General features: G+C 37.7%; 2 protein-coding genes across 2 annotated transcripts in view; both read right to left on the bottom strand.

Moving 5' to 3' along the window:
- Positions 1 to 4,843: 4,843 nt before the first annotated feature.
- LOC144640252 (uncharacterized) lies at positions 4,844 to 12,389 on the bottom strand. The gene is made up of 3 exons (XM_078499450.1): positions 12,309 to 12,389; positions 7,160 to 7,399; positions 4,844 to 6,759 (listed from the first exon to the last, which is right to left on the bottom strand). Exons 1-3 carry the CDS (start codon positions 12,387 to 12,389, stop codon positions 5,008 to 5,010), a joined length of 2,073 nt encoding a protein of 690 aa, XP_078355576.1. The 3' UTR covers positions 4,844 to 5,007.
- LOC144640230 (uncharacterized) overlaps positions 8,949 to 13,991 on the bottom strand; it is a 37,203-nt gene continuing 32,160 nt past the window's right edge. Inside the window, exons 19-20 of the mRNA XM_078499434.1 lie at positions 13,565 to 13,661; positions 8,949 to 12,766 (exon numbers count right to left, since the gene is read on the bottom strand). Of these exons, the coding sequence (XP_078355560.1) occupies positions 12,586 to 12,766; positions 13,565 to 13,661 (278 nt within the window). The 3' untranslated portion in view covers positions 8,949 to 12,585. The remainder of the gene's footprint in view (positions 12,767 to 13,564; positions 13,662 to 13,991) is intronic.

Genomic DNA, 13,991 nt, shown 5'->3' with positions numbered 1-13,991 from the left:
GCTGTATTAACTGAACCAAGACATAATCGACAAGCACAAAATGAAGACAGATGTCTTCCTGTTAAACAAATCTTCAACAATATGAGGTACATCAAATCGATGCCATATGAATTTCACTTACGTCACCTTTGGACATTTTTTAATGACCATGCAACACCAAGGTTTAAACAGCTGTTGTTAATATTTTTTTTAATTAGTCCTTTTATTTGTCTTGGCCCTATCTTACTCTCTCTTTTTGAAAGGCAATTTTCCCTTCTTTATCTTTGCCCACATGTACGGCAGCCGAGAATTTCACACTATTTTCACAATCACTTATTTTTTGGAGCTAGTTTTAGAAAAGCAAAAGTAAAGATCGAAGGACTATATTGGCAGTTATTTGGAAAGACCGAGCCATAACAAAAACCTAAGCACAAGATTGAAATGGTACAGGCACTGTGAAATAGACAACATAGAGCATTTTGCTTGAATTAGACTTTCTCAAAGCCCCGCGACATTTTTAATATATTCAATATGACGTAGCTAATGTTTCAAATTCGCGATTCAATACTTCCTGCGTTTTCGCCGAGATGCATAAACACTGTTTCTCTCTGTATTTCTGGCAGAGTAGAGGGTGAATATTAATGAAAACTGGCAAATGAAACGTTCAGTGTGACGGATTAAAACTGATGAATTGCACAGAAAATTATACTTGGAGGTGATGTTATTAGGTCGTTGGTCTTGAAACCAGACAAATTTGTGTGCGCTTTGTTTGTTTGTTTTTTAATTCTTTTGTTTGACTAATAACTTAACATTTAATAACTGTTTCACAGTATAATGGTTAGGTAATAATTCCTTTTGCAAATCAGGTCACATTAAAACTGAACGATGGCTTTATATGAACAAATTTTCTGTCAGTTCAATGCTCATTTAGTGTTTTTACTGTGACCGTACAAAATACTCAACATAAATAAATGGATATTTTTTTTTCCTTTTGCCTTAAGCTGTCCATTGCATTTTTTTTTTCATCAGAAACGTTAAATCTTGTTCTATATATAAAAGCAGACAGAATAAAGAATAAACCCAATTTTTCAGTTGAAGTAGAATATGTAACTCGCCTGTTCATGGAAATTAAGTGTCATGGTCAGAAAAAATCAAAGAAATCAAAGAAATTTTGGCCACAGCCAAAAACTCATACTTTGTCAATTTGAAGGCCTAGGTATGTAACTGAAAGATATGGAGTAAGTTTTTCGAAATATTCAATTTTACGGCAGAAACCCACGAATAACGGTTATCGTACCGGAAGCTCAAATTTCACTTCTCGACAATGCGAAATTTCACGCTTTTCAGCTTCTTGCTACCCAGACGTTTCAGCCGCTGTAAATCTTTCCTTACCTTAGTTGCATAGATTAACTCTTCCTTTATCGAAAGATAGTTAGTATTTTTATCTCTGATTATTTCTGAGTCAGCTGAGCCTCGATTAAGTAGAAATATTCGAAACAGCACAGGCCTTGCAAATATACCGTGGTGATAAAAAAAAAGCCATTAGAAGCAGAGATGTGCAAAATGTGCACATGGCCGACAAGATCAGGTTTGTAAACGTAACTCACATTACGGTAGTATAAGCTTATAGATTTCCTTTAATGGCTGAGTGGGAAATTTGTCTAGGCAAAAATGTCTTGTTCACTTTTTCGTTGGCTATATTTTTGGTGTGGCCAGAAAATGTGCAGGGTTTTACTATCCTTCTGATAATTTCCACCCTATTTCTTTCTCCGTAAGAAGGAATATATGATGAGGTAAATTGAGCTCTATTACACCCCCCCCCCCCCCCCCTTAACGAACCCGCCCAGCCGGGAAATGAAAAAACCCGTCCGCGAATAGGACTGTTTGAGTTTTCTTTCAGTTAAATACGTTTTTAGCTTAATACGTAAGCTTCGTTTCTAATAAACATACCAAAATGGTGCACACGAAGACATGTACATCTGTCAAAAATATTTACAGCTGATATTTTGGACAGTCCGATTCTTCGACAATAATTATTCTGTTCGCCCATAAGGCAGTTGGATTCAGGTTAGATTGCGTGGCGCAACTTTCAATCGACCGTTCAAGCCGATCTGTTGTGATCGATTAATTTCTTGGGATGTGTTGCCCGCAACTTTCTTTCATTTGTTTAAGTTATCACAATCATGTGGTATGTTCAATGTTATGTTATGTGTGTTATGTTTACCGTTTGAAACTTTCTGCGGATACTATGGTTGACGAAAACCAGAAAGAAATGTGGAATCCAATAACATGGCCATGGCGGACCTGACAATGAATTTTGGTGTCTCACCGGCTTGCAGGTAGGCGACAGTATTTATTTTTGCTGACTAGCTAGCCGCTAAGGTTTTCGAGTTTTAAATGATGTTTTATTCTGTGAGCTGATATATAGTTTTGTAAGGTTACAATGTTAAAGCTAAATTCGTTTCGCGTGAGCAACTGCCCGCTGTTGCAATGTAAACAAAACATGTTGATTCGCAACATAAGCCAAGTTGCCGCCTGGTTGCACTAAAAGCTCGCTTAAACCGCAACATATTTTTCCATTTCCATACTCTTTGACTTCTTTTAATTTGGTATGGAAACAAATGTAATGCGGAAATAGTTGGACTTTTGCGCAATGACCCGTTGAAAATGTGCAATTTTTTGAGCCGTTGGCGTTAATGGCCAAGTACACTTCAAATCAAAAATATTCCGTATTGTTAGTTTCTTTTTAACGAATCAAAATTGCGTGCTTTAAACAGATAAAGGTCCAATTTATTCCAGGAGCGTTAAGACAATTCCTAAAATTGGAGCATAAATTTTTGAAGCGGTGACTCGGACTTTTTTCCTATTTTCACTTGTCGCCACTGCTAAAAATAGGCCGGTCGTGGTCCAATTGAATAAAATTCTTAAAAATATATTTCTTACGATATTTGCAAAAATGAAAGCCGTTTCGTTTTTTAGTTAAGACAGATTTGTGGGCAAAGTTTAAAGAAAATAGATTTTTCTTATTTCAGAATATGACTTACTTTAAATCAGTGGAAAATATTTTTGTCATTCGCGGCTCCAAGTCGCTCGTGCGTGACGAACATCAGTGAGAGTTCAAGTGCTGTTATTTTTGGTATTTCTTCTATTGTAGGCAATCTTTAGAATAAATACTATTTTTCTAAAGTCCCAAACGTATAAAACTTCAAAGCTAATTTGACCGTGTTGTCTTTGCCCAAAAAATATATAAATTACTCTATTGCGTGTTTCGTGTCACGTGTTTCAGTTGTTCTTTTCAAAGCCGCGGAATTGTAATTTTGTCGACCTTTGATCGACCTTTGTTCAAAACTACTACTAGATCCCACACTTTTGAAACCATAAACCTAAAATTCAACGACTGGACTCTCTTTGACTAAAATATCAGAAGATTTGGAGCACTACCGGTCAGCTTTTTTCCCCACTGAATTTGGATTATTTTAGCCTTTTTCCTAAATGAGAAAAATGTGTCTACTTAATCGAGGCTCAGCTGGCTCAAAAATAATCAGAGATAAAAATACTAACTATCTTTCGATAAAGGAAGAGTCAATCTATGCAACTAAGGTAAGGAAAGATTTACAGCGGCTAAAACGTCTGGGTAGCAAGAAGCTGAAAAGCGTGAAATTTCGCATTGTCGAGAAGTGAAATTTGAGCTTCCGGTACGATAACCGTTATTCGTGGTTTTCTGCCGTAAAATTGAATATTTCGAAAAACTAACTTCATATCTTTCAGTTACATACCTAGGCCCTCAAACTGACAAAGTATGAGTTTTTGGCTGTGGCCAAATTTTCTTTGATTTTTTCTGACCATGACACTTAAGTTTGTAGTTCAAGTGCCATTTTATACAGTTTGTTTGTTTTCTCATACTATTCACACGTTAGTGTTACCTATTGTATTATTATAGCTCAATCAAATCACAAACTAACAACAGCAGATGTGTTAAATAGGTTGCAATTTCCACCTTGATGTTATGGTATATGAAATGATTCATATATGAACTGCGGATGTATATGAAAGTGATAAATGATCATTGCAGTGAATTTCCAATTTAAGCAATTGGAATAAAGAAGCCTTTTTTTCAGGCTTCTTTATTCCAATTGCTTAAATTGGAAATTCACTGCGATGATCATTTATCACTTTCAATTTCCACCTTGTGGCGTTTTCATGAACAGAAAAGTTAACTCCTATTTTTTACAGAGTCCCTTTCACAAGAGCGAAATATTCAAATTCATTCAGTTGTAAACTTGGGAATTTGTGAGGATTATTTTCAGGCTTTTCAATGACTTATCTAAAGCACAACTCGATTAATAGAAACCGGCAAAAAACAATGTTCAATCGGGATAATCTTCGATTGTGAAAGCTCGGCGTTCACAAGAACATAGGTAACAAAACTGGACAGCGGCCGTTTTGAAAACCGAGAGGTAAGCTTCAAGTGGCCAAAGATGAAATAAACCTGGCAATTGTTAAATGCAAAAAGCCACCACCACAAACTACAGATATGTTAGTACTTGCGGTGTTTTGCACCGAAAATTCCTACTTCCATAGCACATCGACTTCTTCTTTGGTTGAATTTTGCGCTTTATTTGAACGTTATTCCATGACGGACTAGTGAAGCTGTTAAATTGTATCATCGTCACTCTGCTGTCTGGTTTGAAGTCGGTTTTTATGTCTTTAACTTCAGGGTAGAACTTTTTAGTTCGGCTGGCTCGTTTTCCTATATTCTGTTGCCGATATTTTTATCTTCGGAAGACGTTTTCCATTCAGTTAGCCAGAACGAGGTGCTTTTAATTATGTTTGTTTTTTTTATAAGAACTCTTTTTAAGTTAATATCGTAAAAAATGTTGTTGTTAATCATCGTGGTAGAGTACAATAATAATAAAGTATTTTTCGTTTGTCTCACGACGTAGTGTCACTTGTGATGTAGATCGCGACGTTTCGACTGCACACTGCTAGTCTTCATCAGGCGATAAGGTCGACTGGTTGTGCGTGAACTTATAAAGCACGCTGCTGCGCTGTGATTGGTTGGTTTTCAACAGCTGTGATTGGTGCATTTCGATCCTCGCCGTTTCTGTGTCCTGTTGTTCCCTCAGCGGTCCGCTGTCGTACAGTTCTCCTGTTGTTGTGTTTTTTGATCGTGGGCATCCATGCTTCAGGAATTTCAATTCCACTATCCCTGTTGATATTATTAGGGTGAAGTCTTATGTGAATTGCCTCTTTGACCCTGCGTGTGTACCAGTGTGGTTCACGATCAATAAACTTTACCTCATTCCAAAGCGGGTAGTGTCCGGTGTTGTGGGTGTGCTCTGAAACGGCGGAGGTCTGGATACGGGCGAGTCGGATGTCCCGGTCGTGTTCTTTGATTCTGTCTTGCATAGGTCTTCCAGTCTCGCCGATGTAAACTTTGCCGCACTCACAGGGAATTCTGTAAACAACGCCATCTTGTTTAGTCGGATCAACGGCGTCTTTCGGCCGCACTAGGTGTGATCTTAATGTAGTTTCCGACTTGAAAACAGCGCGTACGCCTTGTTGTTGTAGGCAGCGTCTAAGTTGTTCGGAAAGACCTTTGACATAGGGTAGAACCGCAGTAGATTTAAACTCGGTCGTAGGCTCAGCACTGGTGCTCGGCTTTCTGGTCTTGGTGATCTTCTGCAAGAAAGAAAAAGGATAACCATTAGAAACAAGAACAGATGACAGATGTTTTTTCTCCTTGGATATAACAGATGGTTTTGTTACGAGGCGTTTAGCACGATCGTAAAGACACTTAACAATACCGCGTTTTACTGATTGAGGGTGGTGTGAATCATACGCTAAGTATTGATCAGTGTGTGTTGGTTTTCTATATACGCTGGTGGTGAGCCGGCCGTCTGGTTCTCTCGAAACTGTGGTGTCGAGGAAGGCGATTTTGCAGTCGTTCTCTGTTTCCATGGTGAAGCGGATGGAAGGCTGCTGGTTGTTGAGATGTTGTAAGAAGCTGTCGACTCTTCCGCGATCCAAGATGGTGAAGGTATCGTCCACGTAGCGTTTCCATATCTTAGGCTTGTAGGATGATGAAGTTATTGCCTGCTCCTCAAAGCTCTCCATGTAGAGATTAGCAACAACAGCGGAAACCGGACTTCCCATGGCTGCGCCTTCCTGTTGTTCGTAAATTGATCCGTTATACTGGAAGTATGTGGATCTCAATACGAAATTCAGGAGGTCAGCGATCTGAGCAGGTGTTAGTGTTGTGCGATCGGCAAGGCTAGGATCGTTCTCTAGTTTCCGTAGCGCGGCTTGTACAGCGCCGTCGATAGGAACGTTTGTAAACAGCGACTCCACGTCAAAAGACATCATGATCTCGTTGTCTAGGATCGTCTCACTGTTGATGGTTGATACGAAGTGGGCTGAATTGGTCACTGCGAAATCCGAGTTACCTGTTAAAGGAGACAAGATGTTAGCTAGGTAGGCTGACAAATCATACGCAAAGGTGTTAACGCATGATACGATAGGTCTTAAAGGTACGTCGGCCTTGTGGATTTTTGGTAAACCGTAGATTCTTGGTGGCTGTTTGTGTCGAGGTCTGATCTTGTTGTAAACAGCCTCTGATAGATCTCCGCTTCGTTTCAGGGTTAGCAGCTCCTCGGTCAGCTTTCTGGTTAGACGGTCTGTCGGGTCTTTGTTCAGGAGCTGGTACGGTCCGTTCTCGATCAAGGTAGACATCTTAGTGCGGTACGTCTCAGTGTCCAGGACTACGTTAGCACGCCCTTTGTCAGGGCGTAAATTCGTAAATGCCCCTTTAACTGTAATGTATATAACTTTAATTGCGAATTTTTTATTTCAACTATACCCCTTTTTTTTTCTGATTTTTTTTTTCTTTCTTTTTTCTTCTTTATTGTAAATATTTTTATCTTTTATCTTTTTAATTTCTGTATGGCGGAAGAGCCCCCAAGGGGGAGCTATGCAATAAAGTATGTATGTATGTATGTATGTATGTATGTATGTATGTATGTATGTATGTATGTATGTATGTATGTATGTATGTATGTATGTATGTATGTATGTATGTATGTATGTATGTATGTATGTATGTATGTATGTATGTATGTATGTATGTATGTATGTATGTATGTATGTATGTATGTATGTATGTATGTATGTATGTATGTATGTCAGCTGGGAGAATCATGATGGAATCATCCTCCTTTAGGCTTTTAAGCCCGTCTCGCATTTCTTTCGTGATGTTAGGCTCTGGAGGTTCTGCCTGTTGAAGAATGTTGTTGACGGCTCTTCTGACAAGGTCTGCTTGCTCTGTGTTGAGTTGTCTGACAGCTGATTCGACACTGGCGATAATCTCCTTGGCAGGGATGTTCGTAGGAGTTACGGCGAAGTTCAGTCCTTTCCGCAACAGCTATCTCGGCGTCGCTGAGGGACCTAGAAGATAAATTAATAACCCAGTTAGTTTTGTCAACATACGGTGTATCAGCAGGGGACACAGTCGCGTGTTTTTCGCGCACAAGTTTTTCAAACGTCTGCATTAAGTTTAAGTTGTTGTATTGTTGTTTCCCTTGCGAAACCATTTTTTTTTTACTTAAACCTTGGTCGTTATTTTCGTCCGCGTCCATTTGTAATTTGCACTGGTGTTATAAGTTACACATTTTTGCACTCGTGTTCAAGAAAGCTGCACCGTTTTGAGCCAAACAAAAGTATTTTTTCCATGTTAATTATTTGTATCATAACCGTGACACTAACGATAACGAAACATGTCTAAAAAATTTTAAAAAGTTCTTGTTTTAAAAGATTCAACAACAGCAAGCTTTATCATTCGATGCAATTTTTTTCTTTCTTTTCATTGGCTGAGAGCCCACCACGTGATCTGCACAAACTGCCTACAAATAATGGTCTGCTCGAGCGCATTAATTAGCGTCTGACAGTGATTTTGCTACAAATAATATTCTGCTCATGCGCAGTTGTGTCCACTTCCGAGAAAAATGGCAGCTCGTTTACCAGAGATAAAGAAGAGCAGTTGGATTTGTCTACTAGGCCCGAAAAAACAGCGAAAATATAAAGAAGACAATGCAATTTCCTCTTATGGTATTTCGGCAATATCTGAAAGAAAGAGAATTGGATAAAGACCAGCTCGTGTTATCAAAGGCGAAGTTACGCTTTCGTCTGCATTAATTCAGCAAGAAATGGTGCGGTTTCCTGCATTAACTCTGCCACAATATCAAGTTCTTCCCAAGTTGGCACTAACGAGGCTATAACATCGCTCTTAAATGCAATCTACCAAATAAACGATGACATTCATAATCTTTCATCATTTCTTTATGTCTGTACAATTTGAGCTTAATCGCACCCATAACAGCTAAGAAAAAAGCGTTAAGATGCAGGTCAAGCAAAATCTTGCTTCATTAATTTATTCATGTTGTAGGTATCCCCCACGACCTTAAAGTCATACAAATTATAGTACTCAGTTATTTTAACGACTCTAGAGTAAAAACTATTTTTCCGTTACCATGAAGATCAATCCATATTTTCAAGGCTTGTTTGAATATAGAGTTTTTATCCTTTTGTTGGAGGTAATTTAGATAACTAAGTACCTTCTTATTTATCTCAATGATCAGAGGGAATTTACAAAGTTCAGCTCTACATGCAATATTGAATGCCTTGTTATATACTCCTAAGAATCGTTTACAGAATTGTAAGTGAGTTTTCTCAATTGGGGAAAGGTCCCAAGATTGAAAGTTTTTTCACAAAGGCACCCCAAACTTCACTGTTGTAGGTAAAGATTTTTCAAACAGCGTTGCTGTTGTCCCGACCACTTGTTCATATAGTTTTGCAACCGCCTAAAGCATTATATTTTCTAAGGACGAATACACAATAATTATTTCTTTTGTACAATATATATTTTATTATTTCATAAAAAAACACTCGACTACACTTGCAGCTTTAAATTTATCTTTATTATAGTCATTATACAGTTACCAAAATTTGCACAACTGCTTTTAACCTGTTGTCTCACTCCATAATACCCCTGTTAACTTGGCACAATAAATGATATAGACACTTTATTTTATGCGTAGATAAATTTATATGACGTTACAGGATACGCCTCCAGTTATTTTAAAGTAAATTGAGAAAAAGATTAAAAAAACGAATGATAAAAAACAAAACCAACAAAAGAGAAACAACAACAGTAAAAATTAATGACAAAAAATATAATATTAGTGTCAATTTTTGTTGGCCTACTAAAATTTCACAGCATCAGACCAAAACTTCATGCGTGCCTATTTCCCTTGACAGCATCCCTTAATTGTTGTGTAAAAATTAACTTATAGCCATAAAACGTGATCCACTGTTGATAATTTAAGCAAAATGTCAACAGGGATACTTAAACAAAAGTATTTTCTAATAAAATAGCAAACAATATTTGCGCGAGCTTTAACGTGCTATCACCAGAACATAACAACGGTTCTATATCTGGCTTTATAAGGAAGGTATGTGGCATCGAGATGGATCGTTTTTAAGTGTCACCTTGTCAATGACATAATATGCACGACAGATAAACTGTAATCTTCATTTGACGCGAAAATATGCGTCCAAGTTAGAGCGCGCGCGAACATGCTGTTCTGAGAAATGAGTACTGTTACTTCTTTCGGAACAGTTTTTATACAAGAAAAGATATCCGTGTATATCTTTGAAGCCAAGGCGAGTTTACTGTGTTTATTGTCTGTTAAATATTTTGGCATGTAGCAGCTAATTTTGCTCAGCAAATGCTAAACTTCACGGATAGCGTTACACGCCAATTATGGGGGGGGGGGGGGGCCTCATATCACTTAGTGGATATCATCGGATATTGCCCAGTCTTGGCAGGGTCAGGTACGTACTTTGACTGATTGATATGACAACCTGTATGGAGCCGTTTGGTATCGCTTAAAGTTACTAAGGCCCCCTCTACACTTACCCGGATGAATTTGAAAATGCATTAATTTTGTCCGGTTTTGACTGCTGTCCACGCTAAACACACGTAACGCGCACAAAACACACGAAAACGCCTTTCAGAGTGGAGAATTGCGAAAACTCCGGCTAGGTGGTGAAGTTTGGACGGCCAAAAATGATGCTTTTTTTAAAATATATTAAAAGCCACCGTCACAATTTCAACTTTAGTGCGTGTAAAAGTAATGTGCACATGCTCTACCATTCACTCTTGCGTTTGCAGCGTTAGGTTTTCAAATTTACCCGAATTAGTGAAAACGGTAAACGATACGAAAGCAATAGTGTGGACGAAAAACATTTTCTGTTTCTGCGTCAAACCAGGACTAGTTCGGAGGGGCCTAAATTAAGGTACTTTCGTTAGCTGTTTAATAAAAATCCAAAATGCCAAGACGCCAGTTTTTCCTTATGCCGCCAGATATAGCTAGAGGTGATACATAAGCTATTCGATCATTAACTATCAATAATCTCAGTGACCCAATTACTTGATTGAAATACGATAACGACACAAAGTTACATGTATTCAAGATCGGGTTAATTCTTCTCTATTAAAATCTTATTTATGACTTTTTAATAAAATGTGTATTTAACCACTGTGACATTTTTCTTTTCAAATCGGCGTTAGACTCTTTGAGGTTGAAGGGTTTAGTACTGATCTGACTGATCTTATGGGATAGACGATGACAGTAATTGTGTTTTCAGTGACAAACGCTAGTGATTGCGTGGAAACTGTTCATAAAATAATAAAAAAAATATAAAAGGATGATAGAGTGCGCATAACCGTGATAGAGATTTGTAAAAGAAATAGGATTTTTAGGTCAAAGTTAAATCCACAGGGTGCCAAGGTTTTGTATGACGAAATGTCAGTCTCATTTCCTTCCTCACGATCGCTCTGTCTTGTGCTAGTTACCCCATCTCTTGCTCTACCGCAGCCACAAACCTGCTATTGATGGAGTTCGACAAATTTTCGGCAATGAGGATTCCTTGGTTCTGGCACTGCTATTGTTTAATAATCTTTTACCGAGTGATTCTAATTCCAGCAATAAGTGATTGTGCAAATCTAGCTGTTCTTAATACTAGGGTCGTGCTGGGAGAATTGGAATCTTTGTTATCAGTCAAGTTTTCGGCGATTGCTTAGCTATCAGTTTACGTTTTAGCCCATTTCCAGGAATGAGGAAACCTCCTACCTTTAAAACGGCTAGACACCCACCTAGATGAACATAAGATAGCAAAGCTGAAAGAGTTCTTGGACGAGAATCTGTCCACTTGTGCTGCCGATTTTGAGTAGCTCAAAGTGGTTCTTCAAAATGCTGTAACTCATGTTTTCGGTAACAAGAAAAGGATACAGAACAGTTGGTGTGATGACCATGATGAAATTCAACATCTGCTTAATGATGATAATTTAGATAAGTATGCTTAATTTTTTCAGATCTTAAACTTCACTCTGTTTACAAAAGGGTCATTTCTCCCTTGACAGTTAAATTTTCTGAGCAATTCTCAATTATCATTAAAACCCCATCCAGACACGGCCCTCTAGTACAGTTTCTTTGTTCCAAAACTACCAAAGCAGCACACGATAACATTGACGACGACATAATGGGAACACTTCTGGTTCCCGTCAAGATCTTGAAGTCTGTTAAGCCTATCATCTTTCACTCAAATACATGAATTTGAAATCAGCGAGAAATCGATTCCTTCGCCTGGCCATAACAAAACAAAACAGGATAAAAACAACACACAAAAAAACTTACAGACCCGTACCAAAATATCAATTTCAAGTAGTGGGATTATTTTTTAGAAAGATGCGTCTCGACAAAAACCTAAAATGTCTACTAAAGCACAATATCAAGAAAGAAGTACCAATCTTGCTTCCAAGAAGTTTCAGATATATTGCCTAGACGACAGCACTGAAGCTGCCTGGAAACGTAGGAAAAATTCGCAAAAGTACACAACTACAGTATTTGGATAGCTTTTCCCTAGTTTAGTCTATGGAGGCCATGGACTCTAGGAATTTTGAGGAGTTTGAGCAAACAGCAAAGGACACTGAGAACGTTTCTAAGCAAACACGACTCTACACGTGCGTTATAAATCTGTAATGTTCATTTCCTTGCCACTCCAACTTTTTCAGAGGCTTTTGTGACCTTACCATGTAGCGAGAGAACAACCGTTTTCCTTGAAACGTAAACATCTTTTCAATTGCTCATATGTTATTTTTACGTTGACGTGATTACGAACGTTTATCACTGGAAACACAATCGCTGATGAATGGGTTAATCCCGAAACGCAAGGACAAAATGAGCCATCATTTGTAACCGTCTTCACATTACTTTCAAACCCCTTTTAACCTTTAACTGAAAGAAGAACTCCATCCTTCTATCCTTCCTTTTTCCTTTCCCCTTTCCCCTCATTCTTACGTATATATGCCTTACTTACCAAATAAATAGATTATATCAGATTTCTTACATAACTGAATATAATTATCAAGTTTTTTCAATTATGTTTCCTTACAGGAGCTAGAAATAAAAGTGTTAAAACCTCAAGACGAAACTAGCAAGTCATTTATTGATTTTGTCTACGGGTCTCTTATATACTTCTCTAGCTCTCCTATCCGCTATCCTCAACAGCTTTGACGGGAACTTTGTAGTATGAACTGGACTCATCGTGCTTGCTTACGTCACAATAGGGTACGTCCATGGTCATAATAGTTTCCAGTCTGTCAATCAACTGCGAGAAACTGGGGCGAGCAGTTGGATCTTCTTCCCAACATTCAGTCATAAGTTCATATCTGTTATTCATAATGATGTATAAATAGTAATATGTAAAAACAGTACGCTCATCCCTTACGACAAGGAGAAGGAATTGAGACAAAAGAAAATAAAACAGTTTGTAGAATATATATTTGCCCGATATTTTGGTTTGAAAAACACACCTTCTTTTAGCCCCCGTAGAAGCTCGGCTCGGCGCAGCTCAGCTCAGCTCAGCTCACATCAGCTCAGTTCAGCTCAACTCAGTTTAGTTCAGCTCAACTCAGTGCAGTTCAGCTCAGGTTAGATCGGTTCACCTCATCATTACCCAGCCGAGCCCAAACTAGCCAGTTCAGCTTAGCTTTGATAAATTAGTTGAGGTGAGCTGAGCAGATCTGAACGTAGCTTAGCTGAGCTCAACTAAACGAAAAACGCAAAATCTCGCCTTGGCTACTTGTTTATTTTCATTTTATTTTTTGTCAAGTACTCTATTAGGATTTTCAAATAATTTGTTTTCATTTTTCTTCTTTTTTTTAATACGTTAAAAGTAAGATGTTTCTTTTAATTTTATAAATTCGTAGTTAGGATTATGTTTTTAATATATTACGCAAATTATGTTGTTTCATTGTAAATTTTAGCTTTCACAGATTACAATTTTATTGTAAATATTTCAAGTATTTTTAAACCGTTATTTGAGCTCTGTGGAAGCGCTTCCAATAAACCATTATTATTATTATTATTATTATTATTATTATTATTATTAAAAAACTTATCGATTAATTTAATGGTGGCTTTACATCTTCCAGTATGAAGCAGCATAAACGCATTCAGTTACTTACACTTCATCACAGCACATTTCAGGTCTTTCCATGCGATAACCATTTTTCAGTGCTCGACATAGTTCTGCATTAGTCATTGTGGGGTAGGGAACACCTCCTGCAATCAGAAACGAGCCAATCAAAGAAATCAAATCAGAAATACACCAATTGTTAATAGAGAATCTTTCATGGATAGTAGGTTTGGTGAGCGCTTTCGATTTATTAATTTACTAGGTATAAAAAAGCACAAGTAGAAGAGGCTCGAGTGAGTGAGTTTGTGAAACTTCAAAACAAGTGCTAACAAATGTGTATTATTTTAAGTTCTTAGAAAATTTGTTCTTTGACTCACGATAAAATTGATATTTTATACTCTGAAAATGAATATAACGTTCATATGGACTCCATTTCTGTATTGAGCCACCAATTTTGTGGGGGAACAGTTATATGC

The sequence above is a fragment of the Oculina patagonica genome, chromosome 2, assembly GCF_052425735.1.
Source record: "Oculina patagonica isolate OP01 chromosome 2, crgOcupat, whole genome shotgun sequence".
Lineage (NCBI taxonomy): Eukaryota > Metazoa > Cnidaria > Anthozoa > Scleractinia > Oculinidae > Oculina > Oculina patagonica.
Note: the sequence above shows the minus strand (reverse complement) of the source record. Positions and strands in the feature narration are given on the sequence as shown.

Excerpts from the sequence above, each read along its gene's own strand:
- LOC144640252 (XM_078499450.1), bottom strand. The coding sequence starts at position 12,389 with ATGAGGGGAAAGGGGAAAGGAAAAAGGAAGGATAGAAGGATGGAGTTC. Across the intron at positions 7,400-12,308 it reads AGGTTAAAAGGGGTTTGAAA|CTGTTGCGGAAAGGACTGAA; the intron begins GTAATGTGAAGA and ends ACGCCGAGATAG. Across the intron at positions 6,760-7,159 it reads TCATGATTCTCCCAGCTGAC|AAAGGGCGTGCTAACGTAGT; the intron begins ATACATACATAC and ends TTACGCCCTGAC.